The sequence below is a fragment of the Leptodactylus fuscus genome, chromosome 4 (assembly GCF_031893055.1).
Source record: "Leptodactylus fuscus isolate aLepFus1 chromosome 4, aLepFus1.hap2, whole genome shotgun sequence".
NCBI lineage: Eukaryota > Metazoa > Chordata > Amphibia > Anura > Leptodactylidae > Leptodactylus > Leptodactylus fuscus.
This window is the reverse complement of record NC_134268.1, coordinates 203,356,307-203,377,162: the sequence shown is the minus strand read 5'-3', so window position 1 is coordinate 203,377,162 and position 20,856 is coordinate 203,356,307. Positions and strand designations below refer to the sequence as shown.

The window sequence follows — 20,856 nt, the reverse complement described above, 5'->3', positions numbered from 1 at the left end:
AGGGTGGACGGGGGGAGGGGGGGGGATTGTTGGGACATCGGGTGTGCGGCACTGCGGAGAGGAAGCTGGGGCAATAATATATAATATATAAGTTTTTAGCTGGAGAACTACAAACCACACAATCCCTCCAAAGGTATGTGTGCTTTGTATTAATAATGATGTAGGCTACTAGCATAGCAGCCTGTTTGGGGGTGGGACTTTCACTTTAAAGGAGTGTTCACATTGCGTTTTTGGCCTCCCTTGCCGGGATACGTTGGTAACCAGTCACAATCAGCTACCCACTTATCCCTGCACGGAGAACTGCAGGCCCCCTTTTTTTAATGGCCAGTTCTTTGTGCAGGGATAAGTTGACAGCTGATTCTGACTGGTTACCAACGTATCCCGGCAAGGGAGGCCAAAAACGCAATGTGAAAAAGCCCTGAGGATTTATTAGGAGGGCTCTTATAGATGGTGTTGGCTCTCTACACATAGTAGATTTTACCTGCAAATAGAATCTGATTAAGCCTTGTAATGCTGCTAAATAAAGGGAAATGTAATACAGAATTGGTATGTCGCAAAATAAGGTCGTTTTAAAATGGCGGGGGCCCAGACACTTAGGCTGTATGGGGCCCCAAAATTCCTGATGGCGGCCATGGTGGGGACACAAAGAGATGTAGAGGTGGGGCTGGAAGCTGGACTTGTAATGCCTAAATTGTCCCTCTGTAGTCATTTCAAAGTTGGGAGGTATGTAATACAGTATAACTGTGTGACAGGAACTGTCTGCTCATCAGTAGTTAGTGATAGAAGCTTCTGTGTCCCCTGTGGAGCCTGAGGACATTGTAACCTTAATATCTAATAAAACCTATAGGATATCATGAAAAGAAGTATCTTTTTTTTCTGTTCTTCTAGGGTCCTGAAAGTGTTTCTGTCTCGGACAGCGCAACGTATCCCGTACATGACCAGCTGTAGAGTCATGAAGATGTTGGCTGTCATCCTGCTGTTAGTCCTCTGGTTCCTTGTGGCCTGGACATCTGCTGTTTTCCAGAACATGGATCGAAACATCCCTCTGATTGTCCAAGGGGAAACCTCCGACCATTTTCAGTTTAAGATGTGTCTGATAGATCGATGGGATTACATGATGGCCGTGGGTATGTTGGTATTTATTACTTTTATCATATATCGATAATAATGGACTTGTGCTCGGTTGGTTCAGAAGGGTCTTTCACATAAAGGTGCCATGACTCAATGGTCCATCCTTAGAACAGGCAGTCAATATCAGACCAACCGGGTTCGATTTGTCATGGGCAGCGGATGGGGGGGACCCTGTGCTATTAATCTTTTTTGGCTTGGGGCAACCTCTAAAGGCAATCCCAGAAGATTCCCCAGTTTTTACCGTTTAAGCTCCATATGGGCATCTGGTCTTCGCTGCATTGGTCCTGGTTTGGTAGCAGCTGAGCAGGCAGATGGAACTGAGAAACAGGATACAATGTATAAAACCCCAGAGTGTGAACAGAACCTAAAAGAAGATGAACAGGCTAAATCAGATAGCATGACAACAGGGACACACCGATTAGAGGGTCTATAGGGCTCCAAGTGCCCTGGACCCGTCATTGTTTACAAGGCGCAGCTTGATTTTTCTAGTTGCAGCTCAAATTACCCCCTAACCTGTGAAGATGCGGTTAATATCATTATCTGATTTGCAGCCCAGATTAAGGCAGCAGGTGGAAATCTGTGACCCCCTCCGCTATTCATAACAATGTGGCCACTGGATAAACAACGCTCATCTCCGGTGACCCCATTGAAATAAACAGAGCAGAGGAGAACGTTTCCATCCACCGCAGTTCTTGTGATCAGTAGGGGGCATAACATTTGGAAACAGGATCAACAGGTTACCCTCTATCCTTAAGGGGTAACTTGTTGTGGCCCAAATACCCCTCTAAACAGGACTGGGAAGCATTGAGCTGGAATACCAAAGATCTAAAAGAGCTGTCCCTGGTTGTATAGCCATATACCTCCCACCAGTGATATTTGAGGATTCAGCCGAACCCAAGATTTTTTGGGTTTGCCAAGCAAGAATCACTAGTTTACTCTAGGGTCATAATAAGCAGAGGTCCAGGGAAGGTGCACTCAAATTTTTGCCTTTCTCTGGATCAGCCTGGTAGGTTTATAAGATTGACTTGATGTCTTGTGTCTAGGGTTGAGTCGATCTTGAGATTTCAGGATCGATTTTAAAATCCAATTTCCGATCATTTTCCAGCCAATCCCGATCGTGAAATTTGCTCGATCGCCGATCGGGATCCTGATCTTTCCCGATCGCTCAACCCTAGTCAATGCTTCTTTATGGGAAAAGTCACTTTTAGGGTTGAGCCGATCTTGAGATTTCAAAATCTGATTTCCAATCATTTTCCAGCCAATCGCGATCGTGAAATTTGCTCGATCGCCGATCGGGATCCGATCTTTCCCGATCACTCAACCCTACTTGTGTCTCTGTCCATCCTTATCTGCTACGTTAGTATGTATTTATAAGACTATTCCCACTGATTTTCATACGTTTTAGGGCATTTCCCATATTCCCATTCTGTTAGACATCGCTATGAACTCATTTCAGTTTTGCTGTATGTTAATATCATGCAAATGAGCGGTTACAATTTCCTCAAATCTTTTCTTTATAAGTAGGACACTTGATTCATTTTCATTATCTCGTCGAACACATTAAAGTTGAAGACACGCTTAATGTTACTTTTAAGCCTTGTTCTTTGATAATGTGCTCTGATCATAATGAACAAACACTACAGTGTATTGGGATTACCGACCAATGTGCGGGGGAAAAAGAACTCAAAACGAAGTATTTTTCCATAAGAGTTTTCTGTTCCTCAAATAGCGCCATCCTATAGGATAGCAATGTACAGATTTTATTCCAGTCACATCAGCCTTGGTCCCCCTTGAAGTCTAAACTTCCTACACAAGGGTCAATTTCAAGGAAAGAAAATAAATCGATCAGTATGTTCTGGAAGCCAAAGATACAAGGGCCATAGTGGTGGTGAATGCGCCAAGGATGTAAAGGGGGTCTCCTCGAACATATTCAACTCTTACCCCCCATTACAGAGTTACGTTAGGGTCACACTAGTGTTTGGGTTTCCGTCCTTTAAACGCAAAACGAAAACCCAATCTGCTTAAAAATCAGTTACCTACGGACACTAGAAATGAGCGAGTACTGTTCGGATCAGCCGATCCGAACAGCACGCACGCATTGAAATGAATGGATGCACCTGGTACTTCCGCTTTGACGCCGGGCAGCCGCTTAACGCGCTGCGTGCCGGCTACGTCCATTCATTTCAATGCATGCGTGCTGTTCGGATTGGCTGATCCAAACAGTACTCGCTCATCTCTAACGGACACCCATAGACTATAATGTCCTCTGCTGGGTTTCCGCCCAATGCTGGACTTTTTATATTTTTCAAGCGGAATGGAGGATGGAATACAAGCGCTGGTGTGAACCCAGCCTGAGAAATAATATATGCTGATGGGACACGGATGAGCGATTCAGTGCACCAACGGCCTCATTTGCATAAGGTGGAGACCCCACGTTTCGGAAACGCAGCTATTTTTGTTGCAGATGTTTTTGCAGTTTTTTGAGCCAAAGCCAGGAGTGGATTGAGCAGAAAGGAGAAATGTAAGAACTTCCTGTATATCTGCCATTACTTCTGTAGCCATCCTTGGATTTGGCTAAAAAACAAAGCAGCGTTTCCGCAATGTGGGGCCTCAGCCTTATATAAATTACTCCGTTAGAGCACTAGTTAGCTCATGAGTATCTGCTCGGTGTGGACCCAACACTAGGACCCCGCACCGATTAAGCTCTGTTCCTATTTGAGCAGTGCTCTGGCACCACCATTACACTGTACAGTGTCGGAGGTTTTTAATATCCCATGCACTTGGGGTCTTGGGCAAGCCCTTTCATGTGCTGCAATGTATAAAGTACAGTATATAAATGTTGGCAATTCACCTTAGTCATCATGCTATACACTGTCTACCAATAAGTATTTGGACACCCATGCAGATGAAGATATCTGCGGTCGTGATGTACGTCGCGCCTTCCGCCATTATATAGAAAACAGCATTGGCATTAGTCACATGCAAGATGACACGAAGTGCAAATTTGTCCGATTTCGAGAAAGGGGTAATTGTGGGGTATCACAGGAATGGTCGATCCTTAATGGACATAACAAGCGAACTGGATTACCCAAAATGGACTGTGGCCTATGTGATTACGAAGTGGAAAGTGGATGGTGATTGTCGGAACATGCCCGGAGTCAGCAGACCCCCGAAACTGGGAGATAGAGAGCGACGAGTGCTGGCCAGAGAAACCGCACCCAACCGATGGCTCACATACACCAGGAGTGTCACCAGGTATCCGGGAGTATTGTGTCGCTCAATCCCATCTGTAAGGAAGTGTCTGCTGGGGTCTACCAACTATTGGATAGGAAGAAATGGTGTTTTTCTATTCTACCGCAGGGGTCCAAATACTTATTGGCAGACAGTGTATAGAATACATGCCCATACAGGATACCGTCTGACTGGTGATATCACTTTAATTCCAACATGTCCTTTTTCTCTTCCTTAGGTGAATTTGTATTCCTCCTTTGGGGGGTATATCTTTGCTATGCAGTGCGCACGGTCCCCTCGGCCTTCCACGAGCCTCGCTATATGGCTGTCGCGGTTCACAACGAGCTCATTATCTCGGCAATATTCCACACCATTAGGCAAGTCACTGTAAAGTCTATTTGTGGACGGCCGGATCTGTCTGCTGCAATACATTATATGAAAGTTTTTCTTCTTTTCTGTTAGCACGTTGCAGTTATTGGGACACATTCATTAATCTGTGCTATCGTGATATCAGACGCACCACAATTACCAGGAGAATCATCTCTTAAAGGGGATGCGTCGCCAATATTTTTTTAAATTCCTTTAATCCCTTTTCTCTAACCTCCTTTTATTGTCTGATTTTAGATTTTTTATTCTATTTTCTGTACATGACTATGGAGGCGGCCATCTTGCCTGAGCTTTTCCTCCGCACTGTTAACAGCATTTAGTGATCTGCTTTACAGCAGCGTCATGGCCATAGGCAGCAATAGACTGGAGCTGACTCAGGTTTATGGGAAAGTTTTTCTAAGCATAGAGGGAAGGGATAACCCCTACAGAATGGACACGTTTCAGTCTATTATTAGGCGTAGGAGCCCTGAAGCAGCTGTCTGCAGTTACTCTAGCAAATTATTTTCTTTTGGAAGACTCTTGGTTTGGCCCATACCCTTAGGCCGGGTTCACACGGAGTTTTTTAAACCGACTCAAAAAAAACGCCTCCCATTGAATTCATCGGGTTCCTTTTTCCGCGAGCGGTTTGTTGCCACTCGTAGAAGAAAGAAGTGACATACCCTTTCTTCAGGCGGAATCTGTTGCTGATTCAGCCGTGGACGTCCACGGTACGACACTCCCTCCTAGTAAATCTATACGAGGCTAGCTGTTTTTTGGACCAGATGCTAAGGTGGCCTCTGCCTCAAAATCTGGTCCAAACCCCCCCCCATGTGAACCCAGCCTTAGGCAGCAAGACTTAGAGTTAGTTGTTGACTGCAGAGTAGCTACAAGACCTCCAGTAGGTGGCACTATAAAGATAGATTTCTGACTTGAAGACACATGACATAATATGTGTGGGGGTGGGGTTGCATTATTATGGTTGCAGAGCTGCATTCACAATTCTTCAAGCTTCCTTGCACGGAATTTATTTTAGTAATTTGTCTTCTATGGTCTACACCAGTGGTCCCCAACCTTTTTTCCACCACGGTTTCAGTGAGACAATTTTTCTATGGTCCGGTGGGGACGGGAAGGGGTAGATGGGGGTGGGGAAGGGGTGTGGTTGGGGGCAGGGTTAAGCATGGGGGTGTAGATTAGAATCATGTACATATGAAAACACAAGAGAAAGTGCAAACTGATGGACACAGCAGGCTATGAACATGGCTACTGATGACAGACACTGTTATGAAGATGGCTACTGATGACGGATATCACTTCTAATGCTGCTATTAACTTCACTACAGCCTCACTACAGCTACATTACACGTCACAGGGACAAGTGACGTGTAATGTAGTTGCCCAAAGTTTGTTAGGCGAGTGCGGGGTGGAGCCAAGACCCGCTGCATGTCCTGCATAGTACAAGAATCCCGGACATACAGCGGGTCCCGGCACAACCCCGCACTTCGCTCACCTTATCCCGATGAGCAACAACCAAGCGTCAGTGTTGTGGAGCCGGCTGGCGGGTTCTGGCTCAACCCCGGGCACTCGCCAACTCCACAGCAGCTGCTGACTCCACGCCGCCGATGCGCGGACCAGTGCAACATGCCCCGCGGCCCGGTACTGGTCTGCAGACCAGCGGTTGGGGACCCTGGTCTACACAAACACCAATACACCAATCTTAGCAATTTACTTGCACTGTAAGCTATAAAAGGTATAACAAGAGGCTTGTTGACTGTTTCCAATAACAAGCAGTAGTATTGTGAATGCTGCTCGGGGCTATGACACAGACTGTAATTCAGTATCAGTACTATATAAGCACTGCAATGTATTGAAAGCTACAGTATATATTATTACTGACCACTGTTATACAATATCTTCAGTTTCTAGACGTTTCTTCACTCCTCAATGTATCCCTAATACAGGTTTGTGTTCGCAACGAAACTTCAGCCAGACTGGATGCTGATACTGTTTTTTGTTCACACTCATCTGACTGTGACTGTAACGGTGGGGCTGCTGCTAATACCCAAGGTAACTAATAGTCACCGGCGCATCATTGAAATACATTGGATATTTGGATCTCTTAAAGGGGTTGTCTAGCTTCAGACCAATATTGAGAGACAAATATTATTATTTATATAATGAAAAGTTGTACAATTTTCCTGTATACCTTCTGTATTAATTCCTCACAGTTTCCTAGATCTCTACTTATTGCCATTCATTCTGCTTACTCTTAGTCGATACAAACTCAGTCCCTTGTCATGTGATGTACAGTCCGCGGTCATGTGATATACAGTGTATGGTCATGTGATGTACAGTCCGTGTTCATGTGATATACAGTCCATGGTCATGTGATGTACAGTCCATAGTCATGTGATATACAGTCCATGGTCATGTGCTGTACAGTCCATAGTCATGTGATATACAGTCCATGGTCATGTGATATACAGTGTATGTTCATGTGATATACAGTCCGTGGTCATGTGATATACAGTGTATGGTCATGTGATATACAGTCCATAGTCATGTGATGTACAGTCCATAGTCATGTGATATACAGTCCATGGTCATGTGATATAAAGTGTATGTTCATGTGATATACAGTCCGTGGTCATGTGATATACAGTGTATGGTCATGTGATATACAGTCCATAGTCATGTGATATACAGTCCATAGTCATGTGATATACAGTCCATGGTCATGTGATATACAGTGTATGTTCATGTGATATACAGTCCATGGTCATGTGATATACAGTGTATGGTCATGTGATATACAGTCCATAGTCATGTGATATACAGTCTATGGTCATGTGATATACAGTCTGTGGTCATGTAATATACAGTCCGTGGTCATGTGCTATACAGTCCATGGTCATGTGATGTACAGTCCGTGGTCATGTGATATACAGTCTGTAGTCATGTAATATAGAGTTCATGGTCATGTGATGAGTTTTGTATTGTTTGCAGTCAGAATTAGGCCCAGAAGTCAGGGGGACTCACAGGTCACCACCAATAGACTAGGACTGTATAAAACTCTTTGAACTCCTTTCTGATTCCCTTGGATAGCTGGCAGTCTATGAATCGTAAATGTATCAATCCTGGCCTCTGGTGAGTGGAATAAGATGATTTATGACTCACAGCCTTCCACTGTCAGAAAGGAAAAAAATAACAATATCGTGGCAAAAATAGCAGAAGGTCAGCAGTATATAGACAAGGAGGGATTCTGTGACACAAAAGGGGAATTATTACTATGTAAGGCAAATAGTAGGAAGCTTGTATGTACATGGTCCGAGTCTAGATAGAGAAGAAATGGGAAATGCAAATACCACTAAAATGTACCTATGGGAAACAACTGATGGTTGTGAGAGTTACACAGGGGGCCCAAGCTGAAGGCCAACCTTATACTACAGATAATTGTGGAACTCACAAGTGACCTGTCCTATAGGTGCTCCACTTAAGTGTGAACAAAGTCTATCTCACTGCTAGGTGACCCCTCATACTGAGCATTTATGACCACTTTTATGCTGGGAAAGGGTATCCCAAACAATACAGACAGATTAATGACGATTTAGTGATACCTATGGATATTCTACATTATTATTATCTTTTCATTTTTCTATTATTTTGTATTATTTATTTCAGTTTTCCCGCTCGCATAATAATCCGAGGGATGACATTGCTGCTGAGGCCTATGAAGATGAGCTGGACATGGGAAGGTCTGGATCTTATCTGAACAGCAGTATTACCTCTGCCTGGAGTGAGCACAGTTTGGATCCAGAAGATATCAGGGTATGATCATACATCATTTACTCTCATTCATCAATCCCTATGTGTTTTTCTATTTTATAGGACATTTTGTTTCCTTTTCCAATAGCATGATGTTAGGATATCCCATCACTTGTGTAGTGTCTGACCTCTGGGATCCAAACTAGAGTATTTCTGCTGGTAATAGTCTCCTTATGGCTACAGCGCATTTTCATTTTGTATTTTGCATTTTTCTCTGAGGTGGGGTACAAGAGGACAGCCACCACCCCTTTCCATTATTACTACTACTGGTTTCTGTATTTGTAATTCTGTCAGAGGTAACTATAAAATAGCAAACACATAGCTGAAAAAAAGCCAGATGACCATAATATAGGAGATCAAAGGACACTGGACTGCAAATCCAGGTGATGATGTAGCTAAAAAGATCCCTAACACAGAAAGACAAAAAGAAAACTCAGAAAAACTTCTTGGTATCAATGACTAACATCCCATCAGCAATGACACAAGCAGCTAGTCAGAAGTAGATACAAGCTATGGGACAAACAGCCCCCAGCTCTACAGAAATGGAGACTTACACTCATTTCTGTAGAAGCTGCCAACATCTCTGAGACAGGGAACACAGAGCAGCAGATCTGTGTATAGACATGTAGAAGCTGTGAAGATTGACCTGCTCCTCTCTCCTCCACTCCCTATGCTCAGTCTTGAGCCTACTGATTTATAAACAGGTGCTTCTCTAGTAACGGGGTGAATAGCATATTAGGAAGAAAAATCATCTAGTCCTCTTTACCAGATGTCCCATCCATCTTCTCATCTTCTCTGTGACATTAGTGCCTCAAAGTGTCATAAATGTTGAGTCCCCCACATATGTGACTGCTTTGGCCCAATCATAGCCCTTAGTCTGGTCCTGGACTACTTATGTCAAAAAGAAAACTGGAAGATGCCAAGGAGAGATGACCAGACATCATGGCGGAGCCAATGGGGAAAGGTGAGTAGGAGTGTTTTTTTGTTTTTTTCCTCTTCTTTTTTATATTCTGGGACACCAGATTAAATAAATAATTTGTGAGTGGCAAACCTCCAAAATTTTGGGTTCAGCTAAACCCAAAATTTTGGGAAAATTTGTAACAAACCTGGCTTGTTACAAATTGGTTTGTTCATCTCTAGTCACAATATTGTTTATGAGCATACTGTACATTTGTGCTGATCTATTATAGAATATTATGCTTATATGATAATGATTGGCACTATGATGTATTTGTATTCATGTTGAGACTTATAGCGATGATATGTCCATAGTATTGTATAGTATGTTATTTGGCCAAGCCTGCATTCCCCTTAACAGGGTGAGGACGATAAAGTCACCGCCAAACCCCTCCAAGATGTCCAAAATGTCTGACTCTTCTTGCCCTGGCATCTGCCACTTGGGAAGTGCTGGGACACTCCTATACACATAGATGATCAAAAGCTCCAACCAAAATCTGCATCTAATGTTTATGGTCATCTTTCCTCTTATGTACGTGCTCCTAGGGATCTCTAAAAGTATTATATATTATTTTCCTACATGTCTTCCCGATTTATTTGCAGATTATCTTTCCCAGAAATAATACATTGTTACAATATGTAAAGTGCTCCACTTTATTCTAGTCTGCACTGTTTGGTGTTAGTTGCCTCTACAATATCCGTTACATATCCATATTTAGATACCTTTGTTTACTGCCGGAGCTGATTCTCTACATTCGAAACACAAGGGTAAGCCAAAGAGATCAAAGTCTGTCAGATAAAAGATAAAGACATCAATGTATGTACACATATAAAAAGGAGAAGGGAAAGTGAGAAATTCAGAGGAGCAAAGATTTGCACAGACTACTGAAAGTCATAGAGTACTTCATAGCGTTCCTTGCTGCATGCAGTCCCAATCTGTGTGAAGCCGTGCCAGTCAAAAAATGGCCCAGATTTACTTTTGTGGTTTCGACTAGACACTGGTATAAATATGGCACATCTAGGCTGGGCTAGAATTTTCTGACATGTTTGAGTTGTAGTTGTGGAATCTCATAAAATGTTCCACAATGTGCCGAAATGTTGTAAGAAAAAACCTCTTGCTCAAAGTAAGTCAGACAGTATAAAGATACGGTAGATTTATCATCCAGCATCAGTCACTGTGATAAATCTGGCGTATGGTCAGACTTTTTACTGTAACTTTGCATTGTCTAACTAATAGTAAATTTAGGCCATTGTCTAAAAGCTAGACCAGTGATGGCTCACCTTATGAGCTCAGTGTGTCAACATTTGTGAAAATAAACCTAGCTTAACTCAGGTGCTATGTCACATCAACTGCTGTCTCAGGTTTGAAGGGTGTCTTCTTCAGACTGCAAAGATGTTCAAAGTTCATAGAAGGCCAATTCAGAATATTCCAATACTTTGCCCTTCGCCATTCATGGATGTTTTAAGCCATGACCAAGCTTTCAGCACATTTTGCTCCAGAATACCTTCATAGTCTTGAGATTTCATTGTACCCTGCACAGATTCAAGACACCCTGTTCCAGATGCAGCAAAGCAGCCCCAAAACATAACCAAGCCTCCGAAGTCTATGTTTTTTTCGTTGTATGCTTCATTTTTGCATGTGTGAAAATATATCTATTGTAGCTTGCCAAAAAGCTAGTGTTTCCTTCATCTGTCCAAAGGACATTCTCCCAGAAGCTTTGTGGCTTGTTAATATGAATTTTGACAAATTATCTCGCTTTTTTATGATTTGCTTTCAACAGTTCCTCCATTATGTCCACTTTGTCTTCCATTATGTCCACTTTGACCAAGACAGAAACAGCCGGTGTGATCTGACACTGAAATATCTGGGCCTTGGAGTTCACCTCTAAAAAATTTTGTGGGCCCTTTCTTTACCATTCATATTAACCATTTCTGCGATTTGTTACATATTTTCCTCTTGCAGCCATGTCTATGGAGGTTGTCTACAGTCCCATAGGCTATAAACTTCTGAATAATATGTAGTAACAGGAACATCAAGCTGTTTGGAGATGGTCTTTAAAGGGCATCTATCATTAGAATCCCGTTTTTAGCTAAACCCACGTTGGAATAGCCTTAAGAAAGGCTATTCTTCCCCTACTTTTAGAAGTCTTCTCTCCTCCGCCATTTGTTATATATTCCCGGTTTCTTCATTACCATAATGAGTTTTCTCGCAGCACTGGGGGCATCCCCTGTGCCTCCTTCTTCTTGATCTCCGCCTCCGCTTCTTCTCTCCTGTTTGGCCACAGGAAAAAAGCTGACTGCGCCCTCTGCGCATGTCCATCGGCCATTTTCCTGTGGCTTCTCCCATTACCATAATGAAGAAATCGGGAATACGTACTGAACGGCAGCGTGGAGAAGACTTCTAAAGGTAGCAGAAGAATAGCCTTTCTTAAGGCTATTCCGATAGGGGTTTAGCTAAAAACGGGATTCTAATGATAGAATCCCTTTAAGCCTTTACCATGTCTGTCTATCATTTTCTTTTTGATTTCCTTAGTCCATATTGAGTGTAGTACATCCCATGCTGCCAAAGAGCACAGTGACTACTTTTCACCCTGTGAATAAGAAGACTGAATGATCACAACTGTGAAGACTCTCATGATCATCAATATGGGACATACTTTATAGTTTAATACGTCCCTATAGTCAAATTATTTTCAATCTTTTCTAGGGGTACCATCATTTTTGTCCAGGCTATTTTCATTCTGCTAGGTTGGGGTTTCCATTCTTCGGGTATGCTTGGGGACCCAAAAACTGGAAGTCCAATCCGCTTAAAAAGACTATAGACTATAATAGGGTCTGCAGAGTTTTCCGCCCGGAAAATACGGAGAGAAAAGTCCTACTTGCATGAAGCCGTTCCCATGTCCTAAATTTTGGAATAGTGGCGAGCATGCTGTATATGTGGAAAAGGATGCAATTTTTGTGATGTTTGAAAATTGTTCATTAACAGTTTTACCAAAATTTAGGATTTGGCCGAATGCAAAATTTTTCAGGTCTACTGCCAACAAATGAATAGAGGTCCAGAGGAGGTCCAGATTAGTAACAAACAGTGATACTATCATCTTGCAGATTTCCGAGGCTCCCTCGCTGTGGCTGGAGTTAGTTCCCAGGCATCACCCAGTATCTTCTGGCCTCTTCCATCCTCCAGGGTCACCCAGGATGGGAGAGGTTGGAAGACACCTGGAAACAAACACCAGATACCACAAGGGCGCCCAGTAGAGGTTAGGTAAAGTGAGTATGACGATATATTCTTTTTCCATACCTCCTCTGGGTATACCTGTACTTTGCTCATGTGCCGGATGCCCCCCAGGATTGGCTTGTGATATAAATGAAGCCAGAAAGGCAACAGCTAGTGTGACTATGATTTCACCGTCCATGACTATTCAGGACCAAATAGTATATGACGTGGTGTTTAATGGGAGAATAACAAGCAGATATATAGAAACAGAACCCCCGCAGTATAAAGCAGGGTTAGAGGATTAGGGTTGTGAAAGGTCTAGGCAGGTTTCCTATAACTAACCAAAATCAATGATGAAAACAGTCAATAGTCAACTGCACAAATTGATAGTCGAGTAACATCAGTTTGGTTCTTCATTTCAGGCACTTGATGAAATTGACCAGGGCCTGTATAATGGCAATGGCTGTGGTGTCAGACATACTCATGTGAGCAGAAAATGCACTTATTGTCACTTGTACACACCGTCAGAAGTAGCTAACTACATGCCTGCTATAAGCACTGACTGGTTTTGTCATCACAGTATTGCGTGTGTATATGTGTGTATTTGGGAATGCTGTGTAAAGTCATTGTACAGTACTACGCAAAAGTTATAGTTAGGTGTAGAACAAATACTGTAGAATGCTTGCAGAAATAAAAGGGTTAATAGCTTATTTTTGTTCATTAACAACATGAAGTGAATGAAGAAAAGAGAACTGTAAATCCCATCAATATTTGGCGTGACCTTTGCCCTTTGCCTTCCATCAGTTCTCAGTACTTGCCGACTGCTTTTAGGGAGGTTGTTCCCGCCATCTTGGATCTAAGCCCTGATATTCTGTGGATGTTGCTTGTTCCAATCCGTCTGTCTCTTCATGTCATCACAGACTGGATTATGCTGAGATCAGGGCTATATCTGTGGGGGCCATGAAATAGTAATAAAATAACCACCATCCATTGCAGCGATTTGTCTTTTGCATTCAGGTTATGAGCATTGCCTACAATTGGTATATTAATAAAATGAAAAACATATTGGTAATTGTGTATACTGTGCTAATAGATGTATTCTGCTTGTGTCATTTAATAGGACGAGCTGAAGAAACTATATACTCAGTTGGAGATTTACAAAAGGAAGAAGATGATCGCAAACAACCCACATCTCCAAAAAAAGAGGTGTTCAAAGAAAGGATTGGGGCGATCCATTATGAGAAGGATCACCGAGATCCCGGAGTCAGTCAGCAGGCAGTGCTCTCGGGAAGACAAAGATGGCACAGATCATAGCCATCCTAAAAATAGTACCAGTAACTGTAAGAAGAATCACCAAGACTCAAACGCACATAACGCAAAGTCAAAGGAAGACTCCAAGCACAGACCATTCTCACTGAAGAAGTCCCATAGCACATACGACCATTTAAGAGGACCAAATGACACACCCAATGGAATTTCTTCAGAAAAGACCGATGTGTGTGAAAACGTAAAACGAACGTCAGCAAACGGAAAGAAGCCGGGACACCGAGAGAGCGAAGAGTTGGACGTAGGATCTGCTGAATCGGTTCCCTTGGTCTGCAAATCTGCCAGTGCTCATAACCTGAGCCTAGATAAGAAACCTTTACACCCAAGTTTGTCAGTGATCCAAAAATCGCTTAGTGCCATCGCTAACTCTAAAGACAAAAGCCTGGGACTCAGCGAACAAACTAAAAATGTAGAGAAATCCGATAAATATCAAAGAGTAGACTCTACTGAAAATGCAGGTCCGAAAAGTACGACGTCTTCTACAAACAAGGAGGAGAATTTGGAGCAGCACCGAACATCAAGTCCCATCGAAGAAGCCGCAAAAGCTCAGAAACCTGGAATCATGAAGCAACAGGCAATGAGTTTGACATTGGCGGATACCGAGAAAACCATAGATGCTCCGGGGTTCAAGGATAAATTCGACATCGAAGAGGTATGTCCTTGGGAAATGTACGATCTTACTCCCACTACAGTGCCTTCTGAAAACAAAGTGCAGAAGCATGTCTCCATTGCACCTTTGGACTCTGAAAAGAATCATACATCACGTTCTAAGAGCAAATCCCATAATCGGTCTAAGACCACAGATCAAGCACACCACCAATCCAAGCCGAAGAGTCCAGGTAAATCCGATCTAAATGCAAAGGATAGCCAAGAACACATCGGAAAAGATGAAACTACAAAAAAGTCCCAATCCATCGATACAGGGACAACAGATCAAGAGTCATTGACCAAACAAACTACTCATTCACAAGATAAAGAACGCAAAAAAAATCCTCCCACCATTGAGGGGGTCTTACCATCACCAGATGGCCACCATAATTCCAATAATAATCTACCACAAACTTTAGCTCTTCGAGCTGAGGTATGTCCATGGGACTTCCAACCCCAGGATGCATTAAGTGTAAAGAAAAGTAAAGATTCACCCACCAGCTCGTCTTTAAGTCCCGTATCCCCTTCTAAAGACATACCAACCAGTCCTTCAAAAAAGAAGGGAGCAAAAAGTATTGCAAAAAAAGAGGAAAGCAACGCGAGGGGTCAAAATAAAAATCACGAAAAAGAGATGGATCCGGTCATAAAGATGGACAAGTCAAAAAGTGCCGAGGTTTGCTCCATGGTTGGAGACCATTCCTTGGCCGTTTCCGTCAGTAAAGGGAAAAGTACCTCAAACCAACACGGCATAGACAAATGCAAAATAGCGGAAGTGTGCCCGTGGGAAAGTCTCTCAACGTCACAGTCGGAGCAAGATACGGAATCATCTGACAGTAAACAGAACAAAACAATGCATAAGTCAAACATGGTGGACATCTGTCCATGGGACTATCATGATACCGGTGGTGGGAAATAATGATGCATCGAGAGAAGCGATCGGAGGGGGAGGGGTGGGGGAGGGGCCAGCTGCCATCAGCAAAAACAAAGCGAGTGGGACGTATCACTTGACCTATTTAACCCTAATAGCACTGCTAATTTAATGCATCCAAAAAAGTACATTTTCTAAAGAGACTGCTCTCATTTTCTTATATGTGTATATGTTTTCTTGTACACGGTCGTGTCCCATGTTAAAGCATTCCAGATTGTATAATATTTGCAAATATCTTTGATATATTGTGACACAAAATATTTATGCAAATTTGCAGATATTGTATTGATATTGCAACCAAAATACCTGCTCTAAAAATTTTTTCTTTATAGTAACTTTTCACTTGGCTTGAGAAGCCGTCTATTGTACGAGAACTATTTTTTGGGCTGATGTGGTTTATATTGTGGTTTGATTTTCTCTTTTGTTCACCTCTCTATACTATTCAGTACTCTAGTTTGATACTGTATTATTCAGGGTTTTCTTATTTTTTTCAATGGAATGTTACCATACCTGTTTGGCTTATTGTACATATGGAGTTAGTGCTTATAGCCTTAGATTTAGTAGAAATCAAATGGTCCTACCTAAATACGAATTTGTGTACCTCAGGGGACAACTTACATATTGTTTGGCGCGATTCTAAGTATGAGACAAGTCCTATATTTCACCCATTACCATATTCATCAGCCAAAACTTCTTTGTGCAATACCTAGTGCAGGCCTTTGGGGGCAGTGCGTGATTCATCTTTGGTTGAGCGATCGGGATCGGAAAAGATCGGATCCCGATCGGTGATCGAGCAAATTCCTGGAAAATGATCGGAAATTGGATTTTGAAATCTCAAGATCGGCTCAACCCTAAAAGTGACTTTTCCCGTAGAGAAGCATTGACTAGGGTTGAGCGATCGGGATTTGTTAAGATTGGACCCCGATTGGCGATCAAGCAAATTTCACAATCGGGATCGGTTAGAAAATGATCGGATTTTAAAATCGATCCTGAAATCTCATGATCGGCTCAACCTTAGTCCTGAACCAACATCGCCCTCTCATGGCCTGAATTCTGCACAGCACCATGTATCAATTTTGCACACAGTGTTCCTTTAAAGGGTTTGGCCTACCCAGTGGACCAGCACCGATCAGCAAGTTATCCTTAGGATAGACCGAACATTTCTGATCGGTGAGGGGCCAACAGGTGGTCCTGCATGGATCAGATGTTTGGGGCCACTTGTACTATACTGCAAAGACATGGCTCCATGCCTTGTATAGTGGCTGGTCACTATAACTATAGAGCAGTTCCCACTGAAGTCAATAGGAGCTGAGCTGTAGTACCGGCTTCAGCCACGATACAGGGATCGGAGCTGTTTCTGTCCATTCAGTATTTAGTATAGGCCTCGGATGTGGCCTCAGACAGCTGATCCACGTGTGGGCTACCTGTCGGCGCCCCACAATAAATTTATGGACAACCCCTTTAAGGTAACCAAGCACCTAAGATAAATGTCGACCAAACATACCAATCTCCACAGGAGTAGCTGACCGTCTAATGTGTGTGTGGGTGTCCTGACTCTCTTCGGGTATATTTGAGGGTTGTCACAACCAAAACAGCCATGTAAGACTTAGATCTTCTTTTCCTTTATAGTACACACCTGGTTTTAGCATCAAAAATTGCATTAGAAAACCTGAACATGGAAACACGCCCTTAGCCCCTCTGTAGATGACTGTATGTCTGGTCAGTGTGCTATCTGGGTTTTTCCTGGCTAGCACACTGACCCATTCATTTCTAAGGGCCTGTACATGATCATGTGTGTAAGCCGACTGTACGGGCTGCAAAATATGGAACAGGTCCTATTCCTGTCCGATTTTGTGACCATGCTTCCATGGCTCCTATTCATTGAATAAAAGGGGCCATGGAAGCATGGCTGGTGCACCGGTGGCACACGGAAGACATCTGCATGTCCACCATGCGCTGCCCATGCCATTCATTCATGGCAGCCAAGCCCCATTATAGTCTATGTGGTCCATGGGTTTCCATTGGAAACCACTTTTTAGGCAGATAAGGTCTCCATTTGCCAGGTTCCCAAGCAGATCTGGAGAATGGAAACCCAAATGCTAGTTTGAACCTAGCGTAATGCTAGAGATCCCCTTCCAACCTATGCTGTAAAAGTATGTTGCAGGTTCTATACAATAACTAAAATTTTAGCGTCATGGCATCTAAGCGGTGAAAAAGTGAATGTGACTATTGAGATGTAAGGATATTCAATTATATAATGCCAGAATTGCTGGCTTTGTTCACCTTTTATCCCAGAAGAGGAATAAAAAGTGATCAAAAAGTTTACGTACCACAAAATAGTACCAATATGAACTACAGCGCATCTTTAACAAACAAAGCCCTCACAATTGAAAAAACTAAAAAAGTTATGGATCTCAGAATATGGAACCTCCAAGGGTTATGAAAGGGTGTTATTGTGTAAAGCTAGCAAAATGTAACAAACTGTATAAATTTAGGACCACCATAATATGTTATACCACAGTGAACCCAAAAACAATGATGGAATGACCATTAAAAATACAGCTCCTCCTGGAAAAACAAGACCCACTAACTAGCAAACATGTCAACTGAGAAACAAAAAAGAGAGAAACTCAAATGGTTTATCCAGGCATGTTTGTTCACTTGCCCAATCTGACATTGGACATGGAGAGATGGATCTGCCAACACCAAGCAAATACCATGCAATGGTCCTATATTAGGGCCTGTGTATGATAGTCGCTGGGTGTCATACGGTTGCCTCAGAAGATATACCACTTGTGTTTCTCCATGATTGTAGTCAGATCTGGTAGGAGAGTATATCTCTATATAAACCCGGAGAGAAACATTTTAACAGAATCCATTACAATCCAAAGCCAACCATCCGATCTCTGGAGAAATCCAGAAAAAAACCAAAGCCCCACCAAGAATAAAGTGAGGGTGAGTGGAGAGTCGGCCTTGTAAAAAAACACCAGTATTATGAATGGTACATGAATGGCTTGTAGTCCTTTTACATACAATTCAATGGGTACCCAGGACTAGAGATGAGTAAATGTCCCAAATTTGTTTTGGGTAAATTTTCTCAAATTGTTTGTCAGATTCAATTCTGCAAGAATTAGGTCTGTATTGAAAAAAATGACCATATTTGTAAAAAAAAAAAAAAAAATCTATCTTAGACACTGCTGCCCAAATTTTGGCAAATATGAAACAAATGTTTTTGGGTAACACTATCTTGCCAACTCACGGGGTTGACCTCTTGGACTCACAAAAGAACAGGGCTTGTAGTCATTTCATACGTGACTTGCGGTCAAGTCCAGAACATAGACATAGGTAGCACATGTAAAGCCAAGTCACATGAAAAGAGGCAAAGCAGTGTCTGAAAGAGGGTGTGGGCCCTCCCCTAGGGAGTTCTCCTGGATACTGCTGCCCAAATTTTGGCAAGTAGGGGGCAAATCTAGGCCTGTAATTGCTTACCCACTCTCCCAAAGAAAGGGGTGACCTCCTGGACCTCTGGAATAGCTGGGCTGGTAGTCATTTTATATATGACTTGGGCACTTTATTTGCCGGTCAGGTCCAGATAGGAGTCATGGCCAGTACATTTTGTGCCCACGTCGTTGGCACGTATGGGGGTAACATGACCAGATAGTTTTGATAAATATTGGAGTAGATTTGCGAAACTGTCTACAATAAAGACTATCTTTGTCAGGGCGCAAGTTTTATGTTTCAACAGCATCATATGAAACAATATATGGGTTGTTAGACCGTTTCGCCACGCGTTTCGTCATTGGCCGAATGAGCATTATCTAAGTTGTCCCCTGACTGCATGCATTACTTGCACATCACCGTTTGTGTCTCTAATTTATAGAATTGTTTTGAAACAAAGTATCGATATGTTATTTTTTTACCAAATACCTTATGCAGTAAGAGTTAACCCCGTCATCACAGTATCATTATTTGCATCAAATCTGCCAGTACTTCCCGTTTGCGGCCTAGATTTCTGCATGCAAGTGGTAGATAGGACCAATGAAACACTGCCTTCTGACTTTTAGTAACTCTAGAAGAAATATGCATAAGAATTGAAACTGTAAGAGATGTCACCCTAATCTGTGTTACCGATAATATATTACATAATGGTATTTACTGTACAGCATCCACCATGAAAAAAAAACATGAAAAAAAAAAAGAATTTGATAGACTTATGTTGTGATGTGTCGCAGCATGTAAATATTATAATAAATGCAATAAAACACATTTGTAAGGAAATCGACTTCGGTGACTTAATAATAATAATCTGATTGCAAATATTTTTATTCTATTCCCTGTACATGATTATGGGGCGGCCATCTTGTCTGAGCTTCTTCTTTGCTCTGGTAGCAGAATTTAGTGATATGTTTTACATCATATGCACGGCTATAGACAGCAATAGACTGGAGATGACTGATTGAGGTCTATGGAAGAGTTTTCTAGGCATGTTCTGTGCAGGGAGGGGGAGGAGATTAGATGTGACATCATCTATTGTTAGTAGATAAGATAAGATAATCCTTTAATAGTCCCAAAGTGGGGAAATTTCAGTATGTTACAGCAGCAGAGTAATACAGATACAGGATAATACACAGTGATATATTACAGAAGGAGACACACATAAGCTCAGAATAGTAGAAAAAATACTAGGAGTCATAGCAGCAAAAGAAAAAAAGAAAGAAGACTTCAGGATCATTTAGTTCTCTGTGCGGAGTGATCTTCGCTTGGTCTGATGTAGATTATACAGCCTGACCGCGGTTGGGAGGAAGGATCTCTGATATCGCTCCTTCTCACACTTTGGGTGAAGCAGTCGGTCACTTACAGTGCTGCCAAGTGCCGTCAAGGTCTTATACATGGGGTGGGATTTTTTATTTATGGGGTGGGAGGTCACCATGGACAGTATCCTTCTGTCACCCACCACATATACTGGGTCCAGGGGGCTTTGAAGGACAGAGCTGGCCATTCTAATCACCCAGTCGATTCTATTTTTGTCCCTGGTTGATATACTGCTCCTCCAGCAGACCACATCAAAAAAGATGGTTGAAACAACCACAGAGTTGAAAAAGGCCCTAAGAAGTGGTCTCTGGACTAAAAAGGTGATCAGCCCAGTCTAGTATATTATTGAGGAGCACACCTAGGTACTTATAGTTCTTAACTATCTCAATGCCTGACCCTTGGATCTTCACTGGAATCGGAG

General features: G+C 42.4%; 1 protein-coding gene across 1 annotated transcript in view; it reads left to right on the top strand.

Moving 5' to 3' along the window:
* Nucleotides 1-15,619, top strand: part of GPR158 (G protein-coupled receptor 158) — a 194,559-nt gene extending 178,940 nt beyond the window's left edge. Inside the window, exons 7-11 of the mRNA XM_075271687.1 lie at nucleotides 889-1,127; nucleotides 4,601-4,739; nucleotides 6,687-6,792; nucleotides 8,407-8,553; nucleotides 13,842-15,619. Of these exons, the coding sequence (XP_075127788.1) occupies nucleotides 889-1,127; nucleotides 4,601-4,739; nucleotides 6,687-6,792; nucleotides 8,407-8,553; nucleotides 13,842-15,611 (2,401 nt within the window). The 3' untranslated portion in view covers nucleotides 15,612-15,619. The remainder of the gene's footprint in view (nucleotides 1-888; nucleotides 1,128-4,600; nucleotides 4,740-6,686; nucleotides 6,793-8,406; nucleotides 8,554-13,841) is intronic.
* Nucleotides 15,620-20,856: the final 5,237 nt, after the last annotated feature.